Source organism: Phyllobates terribilis, unplaced genomic scaffold, assembly GCF_046119375.1.
Source record: "Phyllobates terribilis strain yellow unplaced genomic scaffold, ASM4611937v1 Scaffold_4__5_contigs__length_816908805, whole genome shotgun sequence".
In the NCBI taxonomy this organism is placed as follows: Eukaryota; Metazoa; Chordata; class Amphibia; order Anura; family Dendrobatidae; genus Phyllobates; species Phyllobates terribilis.
The window spans coordinates 29,431,875-29,452,277 of NW_027362764.1; the positions used below are offsets into that span (position 1 = coordinate 29,431,875).

At 48.1% G+C, this 20,403-nt stretch overlaps 1 protein-coding gene across 2 annotated transcripts in view; it reads left to right on the forward strand.

Moving 5' to 3' along the window:
• LOC141264842 (voltage-gated inwardly rectifying potassium channel KCNH2-like) overlaps positions 1–20,403 on the forward strand; it is a 170,417-nt gene that overhangs the window by 129,918 nt on the left and 20,096 nt on the right. For both annotated transcript variants that reach the window (XM_073677201.1, XM_073677202.1), the window contains one exon: positions 4,533–4,935. In XM_073677201.1, the coding sequence (XP_073533302.1) occupies positions 4,533–4,935 (403 nt within the window). The remainder of the gene's footprint in view (positions 1–4,532; positions 4,936–20,403) is intronic.

Below are 20,403 nucleotides of genomic sequence, written 5' to 3' on the forward strand. Positions count from 1 at the left end.
CTGCTGTTACTCCTCCTCCTCCTCCATTGTTACAGACTAGAGAGCCGCCGCCTGCTGTTACTCATCCTCCTCCTCCATTGTTACAGACTAGAGAGCCCCTGCCTGCTGTTACTCCTCCTCCTCCTCCATTGTTACAGACTAGAGAGCCGCCGCCTGCTGTTACTCATCCTCCTCCTCCATTGTTACAGACTAGAGAGCCCCTGCCTGCTGTTACTCCTCCTCCATTGTTACAGACTAGAGAGCCGCCGCCTGCTGTTACTCATCCTCCTCCTCCATTGTTACAGACTAGAGAGCCGCCGCCTGCTGTTACTCCTCCTCCTCCTCCATTGTTACAGACTACAGAGCCGCCGCCTGCTGTTACTCCTCCTCCATTGTTACAGACTAGAGAGCCGCCGCCTGCTGTTACTCATCCTCCTCCTCCATTGTTACAGACTAGAGAGCCCCTGCCTGCTGTTACTCCTCCTCCTCCTCCATTGTTACAGACTACAGAGCCCCGTCTGCTGTTACTCCTCCTCCTCCTCCCTTGTTACAGACTAGAGAGCCGCCGCCTGCTGTTACTCCTCCTCCTCCTCCATTGTTACAGACTAGAGAGCCACCGCCTCCTGTTACTCATCCTCCTCCTCTATTGTTAGACTAGAGAGCCGCCGCCTCCTGTTACTCATCCTCCTCCTCCATTGTTACAGACTAGAGAGCCACCGCCTCCTGTTACTCATCCTCCTCCTCCATTGTTACAGACTAGAGAGCCGCCGCCTGCTGTTACTCATCCTCCTCCTCTATTGTTAGACTAGAGTGCCACCGACTCCTGTTACTCATCCTCCTCCTCCATTGTTACAGACTACAGAGCCGCCGCCTCCTGTTACTCATCCTCCTCCTCCATTGTTACAGACTAGAGAGCCGCCGCCTGCTGTTACTCCTCCTCCTCCTCCATTGTTACAGACTACAGAGCCGCCGCCTGCTGTTACTCCTCCTCCTCCTCCATTGTTACAGACTAGAGAGCCGCCGCCTGCTGTTACTCATCCTCCTCCTCCATTGTTACAGACTAGAGAGCCCCTGCCTGCTGTTACTCCTCCTCCTCCTCCATTGTTACAGACTACAGAGCCCCGCCTGCTGTTACTCCTCCTCCTCCTCCATTGTTACAGACTAGAGAGCCGCCGCCTGCTGTTACTCCTCCTCCTCCTCCATTGTTACAGACTAGAGAGCCACCGCCTCCTGTTACTCATCCTCCTCCTCTATTGTTAGACTAGAGAGCCGCCGCCTCCTGTTACTCATCCTCCTCCTCCATTGTTACAGACTAGAGAGCCGCCGCCTCCTGTTACTCATCCTCCTCCTCCATTGTTACAGACTAGAGAGCCCCGCCTGCTGTTACTCCTCCTCCTCCTCCATTGTTACAGACTAGAGAGCCCCCGCCTCCTGTTACTCATCCTCCTCCTCTATTGTTAGACTAGAGAGCCGCCGCCTCCTGTTACTCATCCTCCTCCTCCATTGTTACAGACTAGAGAGCCGCCGCCTCCTGTTACTCATCCTCCTCCTCCATTGTTACAGACTAGAGAGCCGCCACCTCCTGTTACTCCTCCTCCTCCTCCATTGTTACAGACTAGAGAGCCGCCGCCTCCTGTTACTCATCCTCCTCCTCTATTGTTAGACTAGAGAGCCGCCGCCTCCTGTTACTCATCCTCCTCCTCCATTGTTACAGACTACAGAGCCGCCGCCTCCTGTTACTCATCCTCCTCCTCCATTGTTACAGACTAGAGAGCCACCGCCTCCTGTTACTCCTCCTCCTTCTACATTAGTCTGCAAAAGTTTTTGTTTCTAGTTAACAATCACAGATCTGCATCCATGCTGTATACACAAAACGGGAACAGACTTTACACACGTGGTCAAAATTGTTGGTACCCCTCGTTAAATGAAAGAAAAACCCACAATGGTCACAGAAATAACTTGAATCTGACAAAAGTAATAATAAATTAAAAATCTATGAAAATGAACAAATGAAAGTCAGACATTGCTTTTCTGCTTCCACAGAATTTCAAAAAAAATTAAACTCATGAAATCGTCCTGGACAGAAATGATGGGACCCCTGAAAATAATGTGACAAAAGGGACATGTTAAATCAAGTTGTGTCCACTAATTATCATCACAGGTGTCTACAGTCTTGTAATCAGTCAGTGGACCTGTATATAGGGCTACAGATACTCACTGTGCTGTATATAGGGCTACAGATACTCACTGTGCTGTATATAGAGCTACAGATACTCACTGTGCTGTATATAGGGCTACAGATACTCACTGTGCTGTATATAGGGCTACAGATACTCACTGTGCTGTATATAGGGCTACAGATACTCACTGTGCTGTATATAGGGCTACAGATACTCACTGTGCCTGTATATAGAGCTACAGATACTCACTGTGCTGTATATAGGGCTACAGATACTCACTGTGCTGTATATAGGACTACAGATACTCACTGTGCTGTATATAGAGCTACAGATACTCACTGTGCTGTATATAGAGCTACAGATACTCACTGTGCTGTATATAGAGCTACAGATACTCACTGTGCTGTATATAGGACTACAGATACTCACTGTGCTGTATATAGAGCTACAGATACTCACTGTGCTGTATATAGGGCTACAGATACTCACTGTGCTGTATATAGGGCTACAGATACTCACTGTGCTGTATATAGGACTACAGATACTCACTGTGCTGTATATAGAGCTACAGATACTCACTGTGCTGTATATAGAGCTACAGATACTCACTGTGCTGTATATAGGGCTACAGATACTCACTGTGCTGTATATAGGGCTACAGATACTCACTGTGCTGTATATAGGGCTACAGATACTCACTGTGCTGTATATAGAGCTACAGATACTCACTGTGCTGTATATAGGGCTACAGATACTCACTGTGCTGTATATAGGACTACAGATACTCACTGTGCTGTATATAGAGCTACAGATACTCACTGTGCTGTATATAGGGCTACAGATACTCACTGTGCTGTTTGGTGACATGGTGTGTACCACACTCAACATGGACCAGAGGAAGCAAAGGAAAGAGTTGTCTCAGGAGATTAGAAAGAAAATTATAGACAAGCATGTTAAAGGTTATAAGAACATCTCCAAGCAGCTTGATGTTCCTGTGACTACAGTTGCACATATTATTCAGAAATTTAAGATCCATGGGACTGTAGCCAACCTCCCTGGACGTGGCCGCAGGAGGAAAATAAATGACAAATCAAAGAGATGGATAATACGAATGGTAACAAAAGAGCCCAGGATAACTTCTAAAGAGAGTAAAGCTGGACTTCAAGCTCAAGGAACATCAGTGTCAGATCGCACCATCCGTCGTTGCTTGATCCAAAGTGGACTTCATGGGAGACGACCAAGGAGAACACCATTGTTGAAAAAAAATCATAAAAAAGCCAGACGGGAATTTGCCAAACTACATGTTGACAAGCCACAAAGCTTCTGGGAGAATGTACTATGGACAGATGAGAAGTTTTTGGCATGGCACATCAGCTCTATGTTCACAGACGGAAAAGGAAGCATATCAAGAAAAGAACACTGTCCCTACTGTGAAACATGGTGGAGGCTCTGTTATGTTCTGGGGCTGCTTTGCTGCATCTGGCACAGGGTGTCTTGAATCTGTGCAGGGTACAATGAAATTTCAAGAGATTCTAGAGAGAAATGTGCTGCCCAGTGTCAGAAAGCTTGGTCTCAGTCGCAGGTCATGGGTCTTGTAACAGGATAATGACCCAAAACACACAGCTAAAAACACCCAGTAATGGCTAAGAGGAAACATTGGACTATTCTGAAGTGGCTTCTATGAGCCCTGAACTAAATCCTATTGAGCATCTTTGGAAGAACTGAAACATGGCGTCTGGAAAAGGCAACCTTCAACCACGAGACACCTGGAGCAGTTTACTCATGAGGAGCGGCCAAAATACCTGTCGAGAGGCGCAGAAGTCTCATTGACAGTTACAGGAATCGTCTGATTGCAGTGATTGCCTCAAAAGGTTCAGCAAAATATTAAGTTAAGAAGAAGAAGAACCATCATTTCTGTCCAGGCCGATTTCATGAGATTCATTTTATTAAAAATTCTGTGGAAGCAGAAAAGCAATGTCTGACCTTCATTTGTTCATTTTCATAGATTTTTAAGTTATTTTCTGTGACCATTGTGGGTTTTTCTTTCATTAAACGAGGGGAACTAACAATTTTGACCACGTGTGTATATTCTTATTTTACAATTCTTTTTAGAGATACAGTCTCCAGCTATGAAAAAAACAAAGCCACTCAGAGGCATAGGATGATGAGAGTTGCAGTCCAGTAAGATAGATGATCTCACAGCGGTGATTGTTCTTATTATTGATATTTCTGCTGTGTAGAATTTGGGATGTTCTTGTCATCTTCTCATTTATACCTTCTTTTTTCCTTTTTCCTCTTCTGTCCATCTTTTTCTCGCCACAGGATTTATATTTCATGTAATTTTATTCTGTATTTTCTTATTTTTTTCTGCAGACTACCACCCTGATCGGCCTCCTGAAAACTGCCCGCCTCTTACGCTTGGTACGAGTGGCCCGAAAGTTGGATAGATACTCTGAGTACGGGGCGGCCGTGCTGTTCCTCCTGATGTGCACCTTCGCCCTCATCGCTCACTGGCTGGCCTGTATCTGGTACGCCATCGGGCACATGGAGCACTACGACCCGGAATACCGCACAATCGGCTGGTTGTACTCGCTGGGCACCCAGATTATGAAACCGTACAACAACAGCAACACCAAATCCGGCCCGACCATCAACGATAAATACGTCACCGCACTATATTTCACCTTCAGCAGTCTGACCAGTGTCGGCTTTGGGAATGTGTCACCCAACACCAATTCTGAGAAAATTTTCTCCATCTGTGTCATGCTGATTGGATGTAAGTAAATGCTGACTGTATCTTATTATCCACTTACTGTGTAATAATACAGGAAAATAAAACTGCCCCCTGTGTACAAGAAAATAACTACTATAATACTGCCCCCTATGTACAAGAATATAACTACTATAATACTGCTCCTATGTACAAGAATATAACTACTATAATACTGCTCCTATGTACAAGAATATAACTACTATAATACTGCCCCCTATGTACAAGAAAATAACTACTATAATACTGCCCCCTATGTACAAGAATATAACTACTATAATACTGCTCCTATGTACAAAAATATAACTACTATAATACTGCTCCTATGTACAAGAATATAACTACTATAATACTGCTCCTATGTACAAGAATATAACTACTATAATAGTGCCCCTATGTACAAGACTATAACTACTATAATACTGCCCCTTATGTACAAGAATATAACTACTATAATACTGCTCCTATGTACAAGAATATAACTACTATAATAGTGCCCCTATGTACAAGACTATAACTACTATAATACTGCCCCTATGTACAAGAAAATAACTACTATAATACTGCCCCTTATGTACAAGAATATAACTACTATAATACTGCTCCTATGTACAAGAATATAACTACTATAATACTGCTCCTATGTACAAGAAAATAACTACTATAATACTGCCCCCTATGTACAAGAATATAACTACTATAATACTGCTCCTATGTACAAGAATATAACTACTATAATACTGCCCCTATGTACAAGAATATAACTACTATAATACTGCCCCCTATGTACAAGAATATAACTACTATAATACTGCCCCTATGTACAAGAATATAACTACTATTATACTGCTCCTATGTACAAGAATATAACTACTATAATACTGCCCCTATATACAAGAATATAACTACTATAATACTGCTCCTATGTACAAGAATTTAACTACTATAATACTACCCCTATGTACAAGAATATAACTACTATAATACTGCCCCTATATACAAGAATATAACTACTATAACACTGCTCCTATGTACAAGAATATAACTACTATAATACTGCCCCTATGTACAAGAATATAACTACTATAATACTGCCCCTATGTACAAGATTATAACTACTATAATACTACTCCTATATACAAGAATATAACTAATATAATACTGCTCCCTATGTACAAGAATATAACTACTATAATACTGCTCCTATGTACAAAAATATAACTACTATAATACTGCTTCTATGTGCAAGAATATAACTACTATAATACTGCCCCCTATGTACAAGACTATAACTACTATAATACTGTCCCCTATGTACAAGAATATAACTACTATAATACTGCCCCCTATGTACAAGAATATAACCACTATAATACTGCTCCTATGTACAAGAATACAACTACTATAATACTGCCCCTATGTACAAGAACATAACTACTATAATACTGCCCCTATGTACAAGAATATAACTACTATTATACTGCTCCTATGTACAAGAGTATAACTACTATAATACTGCCCCTATGTACAAGAATATAACTACTATAATACTGCCCCCTATGTACAAGAATATAACTACTATAATACTGCCCCCTATGTACAAGAATATAACTACTATAATACTGCTCCTATGTACAAGAATATAACTACTATAATACTGCCCCCTATGTACAAGAATATAACTACTATAATACTGCCCCTATGTACAAGGATATAACTACTATAATACTGCCCCCTATGTACAAGGATATAACTACTATAATACTGCCCCCTATGTACAAGAATATAACTACCATAATACTGCCCATATGTACAAGAATATAACTACTATAATACTGCTCCTATGTACAAGAATATAACTACTATAATACTGCCCCTATGTACAAGGATATAACTACTATAATACTGCCCCCTATGTACAAGAATATAACTACTATAATACTGCCCCCTATGTACAAGAATATAACTACTATAATACTGCTCCTATGTACAAGAATATAACTACTATAATACTGTCCCCTATGTACAAGACTATAACTACTATAATACTGCCCATATGTACAAGAATATAACTACTATAATACTGCCCCTATGTACAAGAATATAACTACTATAATACTGCTCCTATGTACAAGAATATAACTACTATAATACTGCTCCTATGTACAAGAATATAACTACTATAATACTGTCCCCTATGTACAAGAATATAACTACTATAATACTGCTCCTATGTACAAGACTATAACTACTATAATACTGCCCCTATGTACAAGAATATAACTACTATAATACTGCACCTATGTACAAGAATATGAACATGTCTTGTATCAGACAATGTCTAGAAAATTGACCTTTTTGGTGGTCCGCACTCAGATTAGCACAACACTGTGTGCAGAATTATTAGGCAATTTGTATTGTGATGATTACTTTTATTATCAGTCATCTCTAGTGTCATCAGTCGAAAAGATTCACAAACCTGAAACCTGAATATTTAGAAAAGTCACAGTATGGTTTTGTCTTCAGCGAATTTCTCTCTGTTTCAAAACCATCAGGCTTTATATATCCTGTGCACACAGGACCTGTGATGATGTCACAGTCATGTGATCAGTCACCTGAGGGGGAGGTAAATGGTCAGCCAGAACACACCCCCTGGACATTTTAGCAATGCAGCAAGCTGCTGCATTACATATCCCCCCCCCTATGTTCAAACTTGTGGGGTTGAACACATAATATACACAATCACATTATGTCCCACGGCTCACACGGAGACCATGTATTTGACAAATGCGCTGCTCAGCCCCTGGAACATTAGTCAACGACATTAGCCCATTCCTTAGGGGCCTACCATCTGTCATTGTCACTAACTTCGTCAAGTCACATTTCCGAGTTGTAACCTTGTCAGGCCTCCCCCGCTCCCAGCGGTCAGTCATAACCTTGTCAGACCTCCGCCGCTCCCAGCGGTCCATACAGCCGTGTGACTTACTTGCCCTTGTATCTACGGTCAGGTCTGACTTCGTGCTGTCCCGTCCTCTATTGGGTCGTTTGTATCGGCCTCTCAGACCTGAGTTACTGGAGGTCTCACTACCTCTACACCCACGCCCACTACTCTCAGGACATCTTGGAAGGTCTCTAACTTCTACTGTAGCCGTCCTATTATTTGAAGGGCCCTTTCTCTGTCTGGTCTCACAATTTCTAGACGGCTGCCATCTTCTGCTGCTCAGGCGATTCTGTCTTTCCACTCGCAGTCTAGCGAGATTCAACTGTTCTACCTCTCGCAGGTAGGTCTCTTGGTACTCCATCAGCATGCGTATATATGCAAGATTTTCTTCCGTTCCGACAGTGGAGAATGACACCATGCCGTCTTCATCTGGTATCCAGTCCTGACGATCACGTGGACTGCTTACTTTCATCACACCAGACTTCTTGACCATCATCTGCATGGCTCAGCCATTTCTCCCAAGCTTTCTTACCAGAGCATGAGGCACAAGGATGACTTCTTCCCGCAGACTTTGAGCTTTTCTCATAAGCTCCAGTTGTCTAACGGCTTGTTCCGTCTTCAACCGGACAAACCGCTTTGTGCGAATACATCGCCAGTGCATGTCACTTAGGATAGCCACCCTCTTCACTGTGACTTCGGTTGTGGACCGGACCACCAGCTGTTTAGCTTCTGAGGTCGAGTACTCCTTACAGGCTCCCACGGCCTTCTTAAACTCTTCATGCACGGACTCGCTGGTGCACTCCTCTCTCAAATTCTCGGGTACATCTACGAGGCACTTGTACCGAGACGTTTCTGTCTCACCAGTGGTCTCCAGATGATCATCTGGCTCAGGTTTCAGGGGCAACTGACTTTCAGCTTCTTCCCCCTGTATGCTTCCCCTGAGCTGCCTCACAACTATGAATTCAAGAATTCTCGTCTTGACCACTTCCATCTCATACTTATCTTCTGTTAACACTCTCTTAGCTCTCTTCAGGTCCACCTTCTCATGGTTTAAAGGATTAAGCGCAATTTGTTTGCCCTTCTCCTTCTCCAAGGGGGCCTCGTTCACTGATTGGTACTTTGCCAGGCGACCTTTGAGCTCGACAACTTCTTCCTCTAGCTCAGCTACTCGCCTCTCTGCAACCCATCTCTGAAGCTCTTCCGGCTTCAACTGCTCCTTTATCAGAAAAATTCTCTCAGACCTCTCTGTCTCCAATGCGCCCACTCTGCTCTCGACAGCCAGTCTCTCAAGCTTCTCTTGCTTCAAATGGGCTTGTAACGTCTCCTTGAGCTCCTTGATCTCGGCTCTTACATCCACCAAATCATCCAAGCTCGCATTATTCGAGGAGGCATTTGCTTCATACCTCCCTTCTTCGATAGACTCCTCCATCCTGCAGATTCGATCCTTAAGGCACGTCTCTGCCCTCTGGAAATCACCACAGAGCGTCTGCAGCTCCTTCACCTGAGCTTCCAAACCTGGGATCTTTCTGCGGAGATCATCATTCTCACCCCGGGTGTCCTGTAGAGTGGTCTCAATCCCTCGGCGTATGTGCTCTGCATCCGCCTTATCATCCTCTAGTTTTTCCTTAACCTTGAGGAGATCCTCATAGCCTCTCTTTATTTGTTGCAGATCCTTACTGAGTTCACCATACTCCTTCTGATTGAACTCTCTTTCTACTTTTGTAGTGTCACCGTCAGCTATGGGGTCTGTGCCACTCTCCCTGGTGTTGTGGACTAAGAAGTCACCTCCCACTTTGATGTCAACTCCTTCTACTGGAGCTACCCGTTATCAATGGTCAAATTGTCATTTTTAGGTGGTACCAACCCACAACCAGTAACCAATTTTGTTTTTCTATACTCCACGCTCTTTTGAAACTCCGCCCCCTTTGGGACACCCACACCTGTATGGGGATTTAAAAAAAAAAAAAAAACGCACGATAGTCTTAGGACCCAGTTCACAAGATCTCTTACCACCTCCCCGGGCACTCTGGAACAATACCGACGCCCCAGGAGAACTCACAGAATGGTCCACTAACGCTATACCATACGGTGCCAACAGCTCCTGCCGTTCCTGCACCATGTCCTGTTGCTGTAACTTTAACAGGCACCTTAATCGCTCAGCAGCTTCAGACTCATCTGCTTCTCCCTTCACAGCCATCTTTATCTGCTTCTGCATTTCTTCAGAAAACTCCATTTTGCTGAAGAGCGTTTGCAGCCGGTCATCTAACCACTTCTCCATTCCAACTGGGGATACTGCTCCACTCATAGCCATCGCGGTACATTGTTCACACTAGACACTTCACACCGCTCTCCCCGGAAAATTTTCGTGGCCCCACCAAGCCACAGCAAACCAGGTTTGAGTGCGACAACAATTTTCGTAACCCCACCGAGTTACAGCAAGATGCTTTAATCTTCGTGACCCCGCCGAGCCACAGCAAACCAGGTTTGAGTGCAACGACCATTTTCGTAACCCCGCCGAGTTACAGCCAGATGCTTTAATCATCGTGGCCCCGCAGAGCCACAGCAAGATGCTTGTATCCACATTCGCCGTCCTATGCCGTTACCCCTAGCAACCAGGCTGCAGTTGCCCGCATTCTCCACCACATGTAAGGCAGCGCTAGTCATCATGCTGGGGGACACTCGCTTCATCGGATCAATGAAAGCACACATGCAACGTTTTCCAGTAATATGAAGACCAGCAGTTTATTACACATCATAAACCGCACATAACATAGTCCGTCTCAGTGGCTCGCAGGAATGTTACACATGTATCCTAGAGCCTTTTCAGTGGCAGCTATGCCCGCTTGGCTTCAAATGCAGACTTCAGCAAGCTAAAGCATCAATATTCACTTAAAGCGCCGATTTACCTTTGCCGGGTCTCAGCTGCTTCTATCAGCTCGGTTCTGCCACAGCCGTGGCTTTAAGGCTTCCAGACGTAGTCTCCAGGCCACGTGCCTTCCATGGCTACTGGTATCTCAGACACAGGGATCCAGCCTCTGCCTTCCAGTCTAATGGTGTCCCAGACACAGGGACCAGGCTTCTTGCCTTCCAAGGCTACTGGTATCCCAGACACAGGGATCCAGCCTCAGCCTTCCAGGCTAATGTTGTCCCAGACACAGGGACAAGGCTTCTTGCCTCACCAGGCCTCTCTCTGTTTCAAAACCAACAGGATTTATATATCCTTCTGTGCACACAGGACCTGTGATGACGTCACAGTCATGTGATCAGTCACCTGAGGGGGAGGTAAATGGTCAGCCAGAACACACCCCCTGGACATTTTAGCAATGCAGCAAGTCGCTGCATTACTGGTAATATATATACTAATATGTCCTCCATTCTCCTCACTGATGATATAGTAATATACCATATTTTTCGGACTATATGACCCACCGGACCATAAGACGCTCCTAGGTTTTAGAGGAGGAAAATAGAAAAAAAATGTGAGCAAAAAATGTGGTCATGATGGGGGAGGGGGTCTGCTGCTGACACTGTTATAGGGGTAATGTCCACCAATTCTGTTAATATCCCCCATCCTGGTATATATGGTCCCCTCCTTCCTGTTATATGTGGCCCCCATCCCCATCCTGATATGCATGGCACCCCTCATCCCCATCCTGGTATGCATGGCACCCCTCATCTCCATCCTAGTATGTATGGCACCCTTCATCCCCATCCTGGTATGCATGGCACCTCTCATACCCATCCTTGTATGTATGGCACCCTTCATTCCCATCCTGGTATGCATGGCACCCCTCATCCCCATCCTGATATGTATATCACCCTTCATCCTTATTTCTGGTATGTATAGTCCCCCTCATCCCTCTTCCTGGTATGTATGGTCCCACTCATCCCTCTTCCTGGTATGCTTGGCATTCTTCCACCCTGGTATGCTTGGCACCCCTCTTCCCGGTATGTATGGCCCCCCTCATCCCTCTTCCTGGTATGTATGGCCCCCTCATCCTGGTATGCTTGGCACCACTCCATCCTGGTATGCTTGGCACCCATTTATCCACATCACGCTGCACACAAAAAAATAAACAATTATGCTCACCTCCTCTCTCCTCCAGTGATGCGTCCTGCTCTGCCACCTCGGCCGTGTCTCTGAGCACTGTGAAAGAGCCACTGGTGAAGTATTTGAGGGGAGGTATGTTTCTCTACAGCTATTAGCCCTGGTGAACTGAACTACACCTTTTCTCCAGCATGTTATATGTTGGAGGGTTTAATCACCATTTTGATGGGAGTGGTTTTATGTGAATGACATAAAGATGGGAGGGAAGTCATTCACCCTACCTCCCCTCAGGGTGTGGCAGAGCTAGGTTAAATGCTCAAGCACTATTTTTTTTCTTTGGTATGGTCTGGAGAGTGAAGTCTCCAGGCTGTGTGTGGTGAAGCCAGAGAGCTCCACCGAAGGATTTGTGTTTGTTGGGACTTCACTGTGTTACCCAGAGAGGGCGAAACCCCATTTACTTATGGACTGCGTTATACTTTATCCTTTTATTTTACCGTTAACCAAGGGAGGAATTGTTTATTTTTGTGGAACCCTGCTGGAGTTTATGCCGTATAATTAACCAGCAGGAAGTTAACCGGAGGCGTGTGTCCTGTGTCTGCCTCTGTGAGAGCTGAGCAAGTCGATTTACCACCATTGGTTGTGAGAGTGCTGGCAATTCCAGAAACACCGTACCTGCCACAGAGAACGGTGGAAGTCCTGGGTGAAGGCCGTCAGCCAGTCAGAGAGGTCCAGCAGCATGGAGGAGCTTATCAAGCATTTAGTCCAGAGCCAGCAGCAGCAACATCAGCAGCACCTGCAGCAATTACAACAGTACCGGGAGCTACAGCAGCAGCACATTCTGCAGCAGCAGCAAGCTCAGCAAGAAACGACCAAACTGTCGTTACAACAGATCCAGTTACAGCAGAAAGCGCAGCAGCAGCAGATACAGCTTCTGGGGGATGCAGTCCATGGCAGAGCAACTGCCCCACCCCCAGGGCCGACTGATGACTCACTCGTCAGGAAGACGGTAAGACGAGCCATGCAGAAGATGACCCCAGGGGATGATATAGAAGCCTTTCTGACAGTCTTTGAGAGGGTGGCTGATCGGGAGAGACTTCCAACAAAGCAGTGGCTAGAGGTTCTGGCGCCATATTTGTCTGGTGAACCCCAAAAGGTATATTATGACTTAGCACTGCAGTAATATGCCAAACTAAAGGCAGAGATCTTGGCACGCCTGGGAGTGAATATGGCGGTGAGCGCCCAACGAGTCCACCACTGGGCGTATGCCGGCGACAAACCTCGCAGATGTTTGACCTACTGCATCTCGTTCAGAAATGGTTGCAGCCAGAGTCCTCCACTCCTGCCCAGATTGTCGAGCGGGTGGTGATTGATAGAGTTATACTCTCCCTTCCCAGGTCAGTACAGACTTGGGTTGCCCAGGGCGACCCCCCAGAATTCAGACGACCTCGCCGGCCTAGTAGAGAGGTACCGGGTGGTTGAGAAATCACTGGTGAAACCAGATATAGTCACTTCCCCGTACTGGGATACCCATAAGGGGGCGGGTTCACCACGGAAGGGGTTTTGAGCCACAACTGGGGGGTGTCACACTTCCAAAGAAGGTGCCACAAAGACTGTCTTTAAGGATGTGGTTTGTTGGCGGTGTCACAACCCTTGACACGTAGCCTCCCAATGTCATATGTCCCCTGAGCCAATGGACTGCAACCTAGGCAGACGTTGTTCATATTATGCTAATCCAGCCTGTAATGTGGACTGTCAACCCGGCGAGGGGCCGCAGGCGTATGCCGTGTCCATTAATGGAGTAAAGGTGCTTGGACTGTTAGACTCTGGGAGTCTGGTGACCCTAATCAGAGCCACCCTTCCCCACCAGTTGGTCCCTACCAAAGCCGTGAGCGTTCGGTGCATCCATGGGGACGCCAGGGACTACCCCGTGGCCACAGTGACAGTGGGACCAGACTGTGGTGCCCAGTCCCACAAGGTTGGGGTGGTCAAGGAGCTGATACATCCAGTTATATTGGGCCACAATTTTTCGTTGTTTTGGGACTTGTGGGGGAAGGGAACTGGGCTAAGTAGCGTGGATAAAAACCAGAACCCTAGGGAAGAACCCCCATTGAAATCTCAAGTGAATGAGTTCTCACTGTGTCCTTGCCAGCGATGAGGGTGAGACGGTGACAGAGGAGGCCGACCTTCCTGAGTTAGATGTGACCGGAGAGAACTTTGGGACTGCTCAAGCTCGGGACCTTACCTTAAAGGAGGCTTTTGACCAGGTTACTGTATGTAATGGGGTTGCTCAAGAGTTGGGGGCCAACTCCAAATTCCCCCACTTTGCAGTTCAGGGGGAGTTGTTATATCGGATGACTAAACTAAGGGCCGGTGAGATAGTGGAACAGATGTTAGTTCCGGAGCCATACCGAAGGAGGGTATTAAATATGGCACATTCACATATTCTGGGGGGACACCTAGGGGTCAAGAAAAGTCAGAAGAGAATATTGAGGAGTTTTTATTGGCCAGGATGTTACCGGGAGATCCTAAACTATTGCAGGGCGTGCCCCACCTGCCAGATAACCGCTCCCTCTTCCCACTTCCATAGTCCTCTAATCCTCCTACCGGTGATAGAAATCCCCTTTGCGAGGTTTGCCATGGGCCTAGTGGGGCCCTTAGTTAAATTGGCACGGGGCCACCAATACATTTTGGTGGTCATGGACTATGCGATCCGGTACCCAGAAGTGGTACCACTTAGGAACTCATCGAGTAGGCGCATAGCCCCGTAACTTGTCCATATATTTGCCAGGACCGGTCTGCCGAAGGAGATACTAACCGATCAAGGAACCCCTTTCATGAGCAAGGTAATGAAGGAGCTGTGTAAGGTTTTCCAGATTGCCCAGCTGCGAACCTCCATTTACCATCCGCAGACAGACCGTCTACTGAAGCGCTTTAGTTAAACTTTAAAAGCGATGCTCAAGAAAGTCGTAGAGAATCATGATCGTGACTAGGACTACCTGCTACTGTTCCTGCTCTTCTTAGTAAGGTAGGTTCCTCAAGCCTCTACTGGTTTCTCCCCATTTGAGCTACTGTATGGACGACATCTGCGAGGGCTCCTGGATATTGCCAAGGAAACCTGGGAAGCCGAGGTTATGCCACAACGGAACATCATTGAACATGTCGACCAGATGCAAGAGAGAATGGCGAAAGTGATGCCTATCATGAAGGCGCATCACCTCCAGGCACAGGAGGCCCTGGCAAGGGTCTATAACCGATCAGCGAGGCTGAGGCAGTTCCAGCCTGGGGACCGTGTTCTGGTTCTATTCCCCACAGTCGAGAGCCAAGTTTCTGGCCAAGTGGTAAGGCCCGTATGAGGTGGTGGAGAAACTCAGCGAAGTTAATTATAAAGTCCACAAGCCCGGCCGAAGAAAGCCACATCAGATATATCATTTAAACCTGCTCAAGCCGTGGCGAGATTGGGAGCCCGTGGGAGCTCCTTGCCTGGGAGCCGCTCCCGAAGGCAAAGTGGAAGATGTCACGATAGCAGAGACTCTATCGCCGGCCCAGAAGCAACAGTGTCGAGAACTGCTACAGCAAAATCGTGACCTGTTCTCAGAGTTGCCGGGACATACACAGGTGGTAGAGCATGACGTGCTAACAGAGCCACATATAAGAGTGAACCTGAAGCCCTACAGGATTCCTGAAGCACACCAGGAGGTGATCTCAACCGAGGTGAAAAGGATGTTAGATAGAGGATTCAGAGAGTGGATGGTCGAGTCCCATCGTCCTGGTGCCAAAACCCAAGGGGAAGTGGAGGTTTTGCAATGACTACCTCCGACTGAATGAGGTGTCCTAGTGTGACCCATACCCGATGCCCCACATCGATGAACTTATCGAGAGGCTTGGACCGGCGAGGTATATTACCACCCTTGTCCTGACTAAGGGCTACAGGCAGATCCCCATGTCCCAGACGGCCAAGGAGAAGATGGCTTTCTCGACACCTGATGGGTGTTTCCAATACACTCGGATGCCATTCAGACTGCAGGGGGCCCCAGCGACCTTCCAGAGGGCTATGGATCGGATCCTAGCCCTACATGAGAAGTATGCCGCATCCTACCTTAACGACATTGTAGTCTTTAGACCAGACTGGGCTAGTCATCTAATTAAGGTACAGGCGATTCTGGATGCTCTGAGGAAGGCATGATTTACTATAAATCCAAAAAAATGTGCCGTTGGAAAGAAGGAGGTCAATTACTTGGGCTATGTCGTCAGGAGAGGCGAAATAAAGCCACATGTCAATAAAGTGGAGGCAATCCAGAACTGGCCGCAACCGCTCTCCAAGAAGCAAGTGAGAGCATTTCTGGGAATGGTGGGATATTACCGGCGGATTATCCCAAATTTTGTCATGATGGCCACGCCACTGACGGATCTCCTAAAAGGCACCAGATCAACCATGGTTAAGTGGACCGAGGAAACAGAGACGGCGTTCCAACAGTTGAAGCTAGCACTGTGTAAACAGCCGGTCCTGGTCGCACCAGACTTTAAGAAAGAATTTGTGGTCCAGACAGACGCTTCAGAAGTTGGCCTAGAAGCCGTACTCTCTCAAGAGATAAATGGGGAAGAACATCCCATTCTCTATCTGAGCTGGAAGCTCTCTTCCTGCGAGAAGAACTACGCTATAGTAGAAAAAGAGTGTCTAGCCATAAAATGGGCCGTAGATACACTGAGATATTACCCACTAGGCCGGAAGTTTAAACTGGTGTCAGACCATGCCCCTTTGAGATGGTTGAGGGAACAGGTCACACTGTGCAGTATTCCTTCTGTGTCTTGCACAGTGCTGGTTGGAGTCGGTGCAGGTCACACTGTGCAGTACTCCTCCTCTGTGTCTTGCTCAGTGCTGGTCGGAGTCGGTGCAGGTCACACTGTGCAGTATTCCTCCTCTGTGTCTTGCTCAGTGCTGGTCGGAGTCGGTGCAGGTCACACTGTGCAGTATTCTTCCTCTGTGTCTTGCTCAGTGCTGGTCGGAGTCGGTGTAGGTCACACTGCAGTATTCCTCCTCTGTGTCTTGCTCAGTGCTGGTCGGAGTCGGTGCAGGTCACACTGTGCAGTATTCCTCCTCTGTGTCTTGCTCAGTGCTGGTCGGAGTCGGTGTAGGTCACACTGTGCAGTACTCCTCCACTGTGTCTTGCTCAGTGATGGTCGGAGTCGGTACAGGTCACACTGTGCAGTACTCCTCCTCTGTGTCTTGCTCAGTGCTGGTCGGAGTCGGTGTAGGTCACACTGTGCAGTACTCCTCCACTGTGTCTTGCTCAGTGATGGTCGGAGTCGGTGCAGGTCACACTGTGCAGTACTCCTCCTCTGTGTCTTGCTCAGTGCTGGTCGGAGTCGGTGCAGGTCACACTGTGCAGTATTCCTCCTCTGTGTCTTGCTCAGGGCTGGTCGGAGTCGGTGTAGGTCACACTGTGCAGTACTCCTCCTCCGTGTCTTGCTCTATGATGGTCGGAGTCGGTGCAGGTCAAACTGTGCAGTACTCCTCCTCTGTGTCTTGCTCAGTGCTGGTCGGAGTCGGTGCAGGTCACACTGTTCAGTACTCCTCCTCTGTGTCTTGCTCACTGCTGGTCGGAGTCGGTGCAGGTCACACTGTGCAGTATTCCTCCTCTGTGTCTTGCTCAGTGCTGGTTGGAGTCAGTGCAGGTCACACTGTGCAGTATTCCTCCTCTGTGTCTTGCTCAGTACTGGTCGGAGTCGGTGCAGGTCACACTGTGCAGTATTCCTCCTCTGTGTCTTGCTCAGTGCTGGTCGGAGTCGGTGTAGGTCACACTGTGCAGTATTCCTCCTCTGTGTCTTGCTCAGTGCTGGTCGGAGTCGATGTAGGTCACACTGTGCAGTACTCCTCCTCTGTGTCTTGCTCTGTGCTGGTCGGAGTCGGTGCAGGTCACACTGTGCAGTATTTCTCCTCTGTGTCTTGCTCAGTGCTGGTCGGAGTCGGTGCAGGTCACACTGTGCAGTACTCCTCCTCTGTGTCTTGCTCAGTGCTGGTCGGAGTCGGTGTAGGTCACACTGTGCAGTACTCCTCCTCTGTGTCTTGCTCAGTGCTGGTCGGAGTCGATGTAGGTCACACTGTGCAGTACTCCTCCTCTGTGTCTTGCTCAGTGCTGGTCGGAGTCGGTGCAGGTCACACTGTGCAGTATTCCTCCTCTGTGTCTTGCTCAGTGCTGGTCGGAGTCGATGTAGGTCACACTGTGCAGTACTCCTCCTCTGTGTCTTGCTCTGTGCTGGTCGGAGTCGGTGCAGGTCACACTGTGCAGTATTTCTCCTCTGTGTCTTGCTCAGTGCTGGTCGGAGTCGGTGCAGGTCACACTGTGCAGTACTCCTCCTCTGTGTCTTGCTCAGTGCTGGTCGGAGTCGGTGTAGGTCACACTGTGCAGTACTCCTCCTCTGTGTCTTGCTCAGTGCTGGTCGGAGTCGATGTAGGTCACACTGTGCAGTACTCCTCCTCTGTGTCTTGCTCAGTGCTGGTCGGAGTCGGTGCAGGTCACACTGTGCAGTATTCCTCCTCTGTGTCTTGCTCAGTGCTGGTCGGAGTCGGTGTAGGTCACACTGTGCAGTACTCCTCCACTGTGTCTTGCTCAGTGATGGTCGGAGTCGGTACAGGTCACACTGTGCAGTACTCCTCCTCTGTGTCTTGCTCAGTGCTGGTCGGAGTCGGTGTAGGTCACACTGTGCAGTACTCCTCCACTGTGTCTTGCTCAGTGATGGTCGGAGTCGGTGCAGGTCACACTGTGCAGTACTCCTCCTCTGTGTCTTGCTCAGTGCTGGTCGGAGTCGGTGCAGGTCACACTGTGCAGTATTCCTCCTCTGTGTCTTGCTCAGGGCTGGTCGGAGTCGGTGTAGGTCACACTGTGCAGTACTCCTCCTCCGTGTCTTGCTCTATGATGGTCGGAGTCGGTGCAGGTCAAACTGTGCAGTACTCCTCCTCTGTGTCTTGCTCAGTGCTGGTCGGAGTCGGTGCAGGTCACACTGTTCAGTACTCCTCCTCTGTGTCTTGCTCACTGCTGGTCGGAGTCGGTGCAGGTCACACTGTGCAGTATTCCTCCTCTGTGTCTTGCTCAGTGCTGGTTGGAGTCAGTGCAGGTCACACTGTGCAGTATTCCTCCTCTGTGTCTTGCTCAGTACTGGTCGGAGTCGGTGCAGGTCACACTGTGCAGTATTCCTCCTCTGTGTCTTGCTCAGTGCTGGTCGGAGTCGGTGTAGGTCACACTGTGCAGTATTCCTCCTCTGTGTCTTGCTCAGTGCTGGTCGGAGTCGATGTAGGTCACACTGTGCAGTACTCCTCCTCTGTGTCTTGCTCTGTGCTGGTCGGAGTCGGTGCAGGTCACACTGTGCAGTATTTCTCCTCTGTGTCTTGCTCAGTGCTGGTCGGAGTCGGTGCAGGTCACACTGTGCAGTACTCCTCCTCTGTGTCTTGCTCAGTGCTGGTCGGAGTCGGTGTAGGTCACACTGTGCAGTACTCCTCCTCTGTGTCTTGCTCAGTGCTGGTCGGAGTCGATGTAGGTCACACTGTGCAGTACTCCTCCTCTGTGTCTTGCTCAGTGCTGGTCGGAGTCGGTGCAGGTCACACTGTGCAGTATTCCTCCTCTGTGTCTTGCTCAGTGCTGGTCGGAGTCGGTGCAGGTCACACTGTGCAGTATTCCTCGTCTGTGTCTTGCTCAGTGCTGGTCGGAGTCGATGCAGGTCACACTGTGCATTACTCCTCCTCTGTGTCTTCCTCAGTGCTGGTCGGAGTCGGTGCAGGTCACACTGTGCAGTATTCCTCCTCTGTCTTGCTCAGTGCTGGTCGGAGTCGGTGCAGGTCACACTGTGCAGTATTCCTCCTCTGTGTCTTGCTCAGTGCTGGTCGGAGTCGGTGCAGGTCACACTGTGCATTACTCCTCCTCTGTGTCTTGCTCAGTGATGGTCGGAGTCGGTGCAGGTCACACTGTGCAGTACTCCTCCTCTGTGTCTTGCTCATTGCTGGTTGGAGTCAGTGCAGGTCACACTGTGCAGTATTCCTCCTCTGTGTCTTGCTCAGTACTGGTCGGAGTCGGTGCAGGTCACACTGTGCAGTATTCCTCCTCTGTGTCTTGCTCAGTGCTGGTCGGAGTCGGTGCAGGTCACACTGTGCAGTATTCCTCCTCTGTGTCTTGCTCAGTGCTGGTTGGAGTCGGTGCAGGTCACACTGTGCAGTACTCCTCCTCTGTGTCTTGCTCAGTGCTGGTTGGAGTCGGTGCAGGTCACACTGTGCAGTATTCCTCGTCTGTGTCTTGCTCAGTGCTGGTCGGAGTCGATGCAGGTCACACTGTGCAGTATTCCTCCTCTGTGTCTTGCTCAGTGCTGGTTGGAGTCGGTGCAGGTCACACTGTGCAGTACTCCTCCTCTGTGTCTTGCTCAGTGCTGGTCGGAGTCGGTGCAGGTCACACTGTGCAGTATTCCTCCTCTGTGTCTTGCTCAGTGCTGGTCGGGTTCG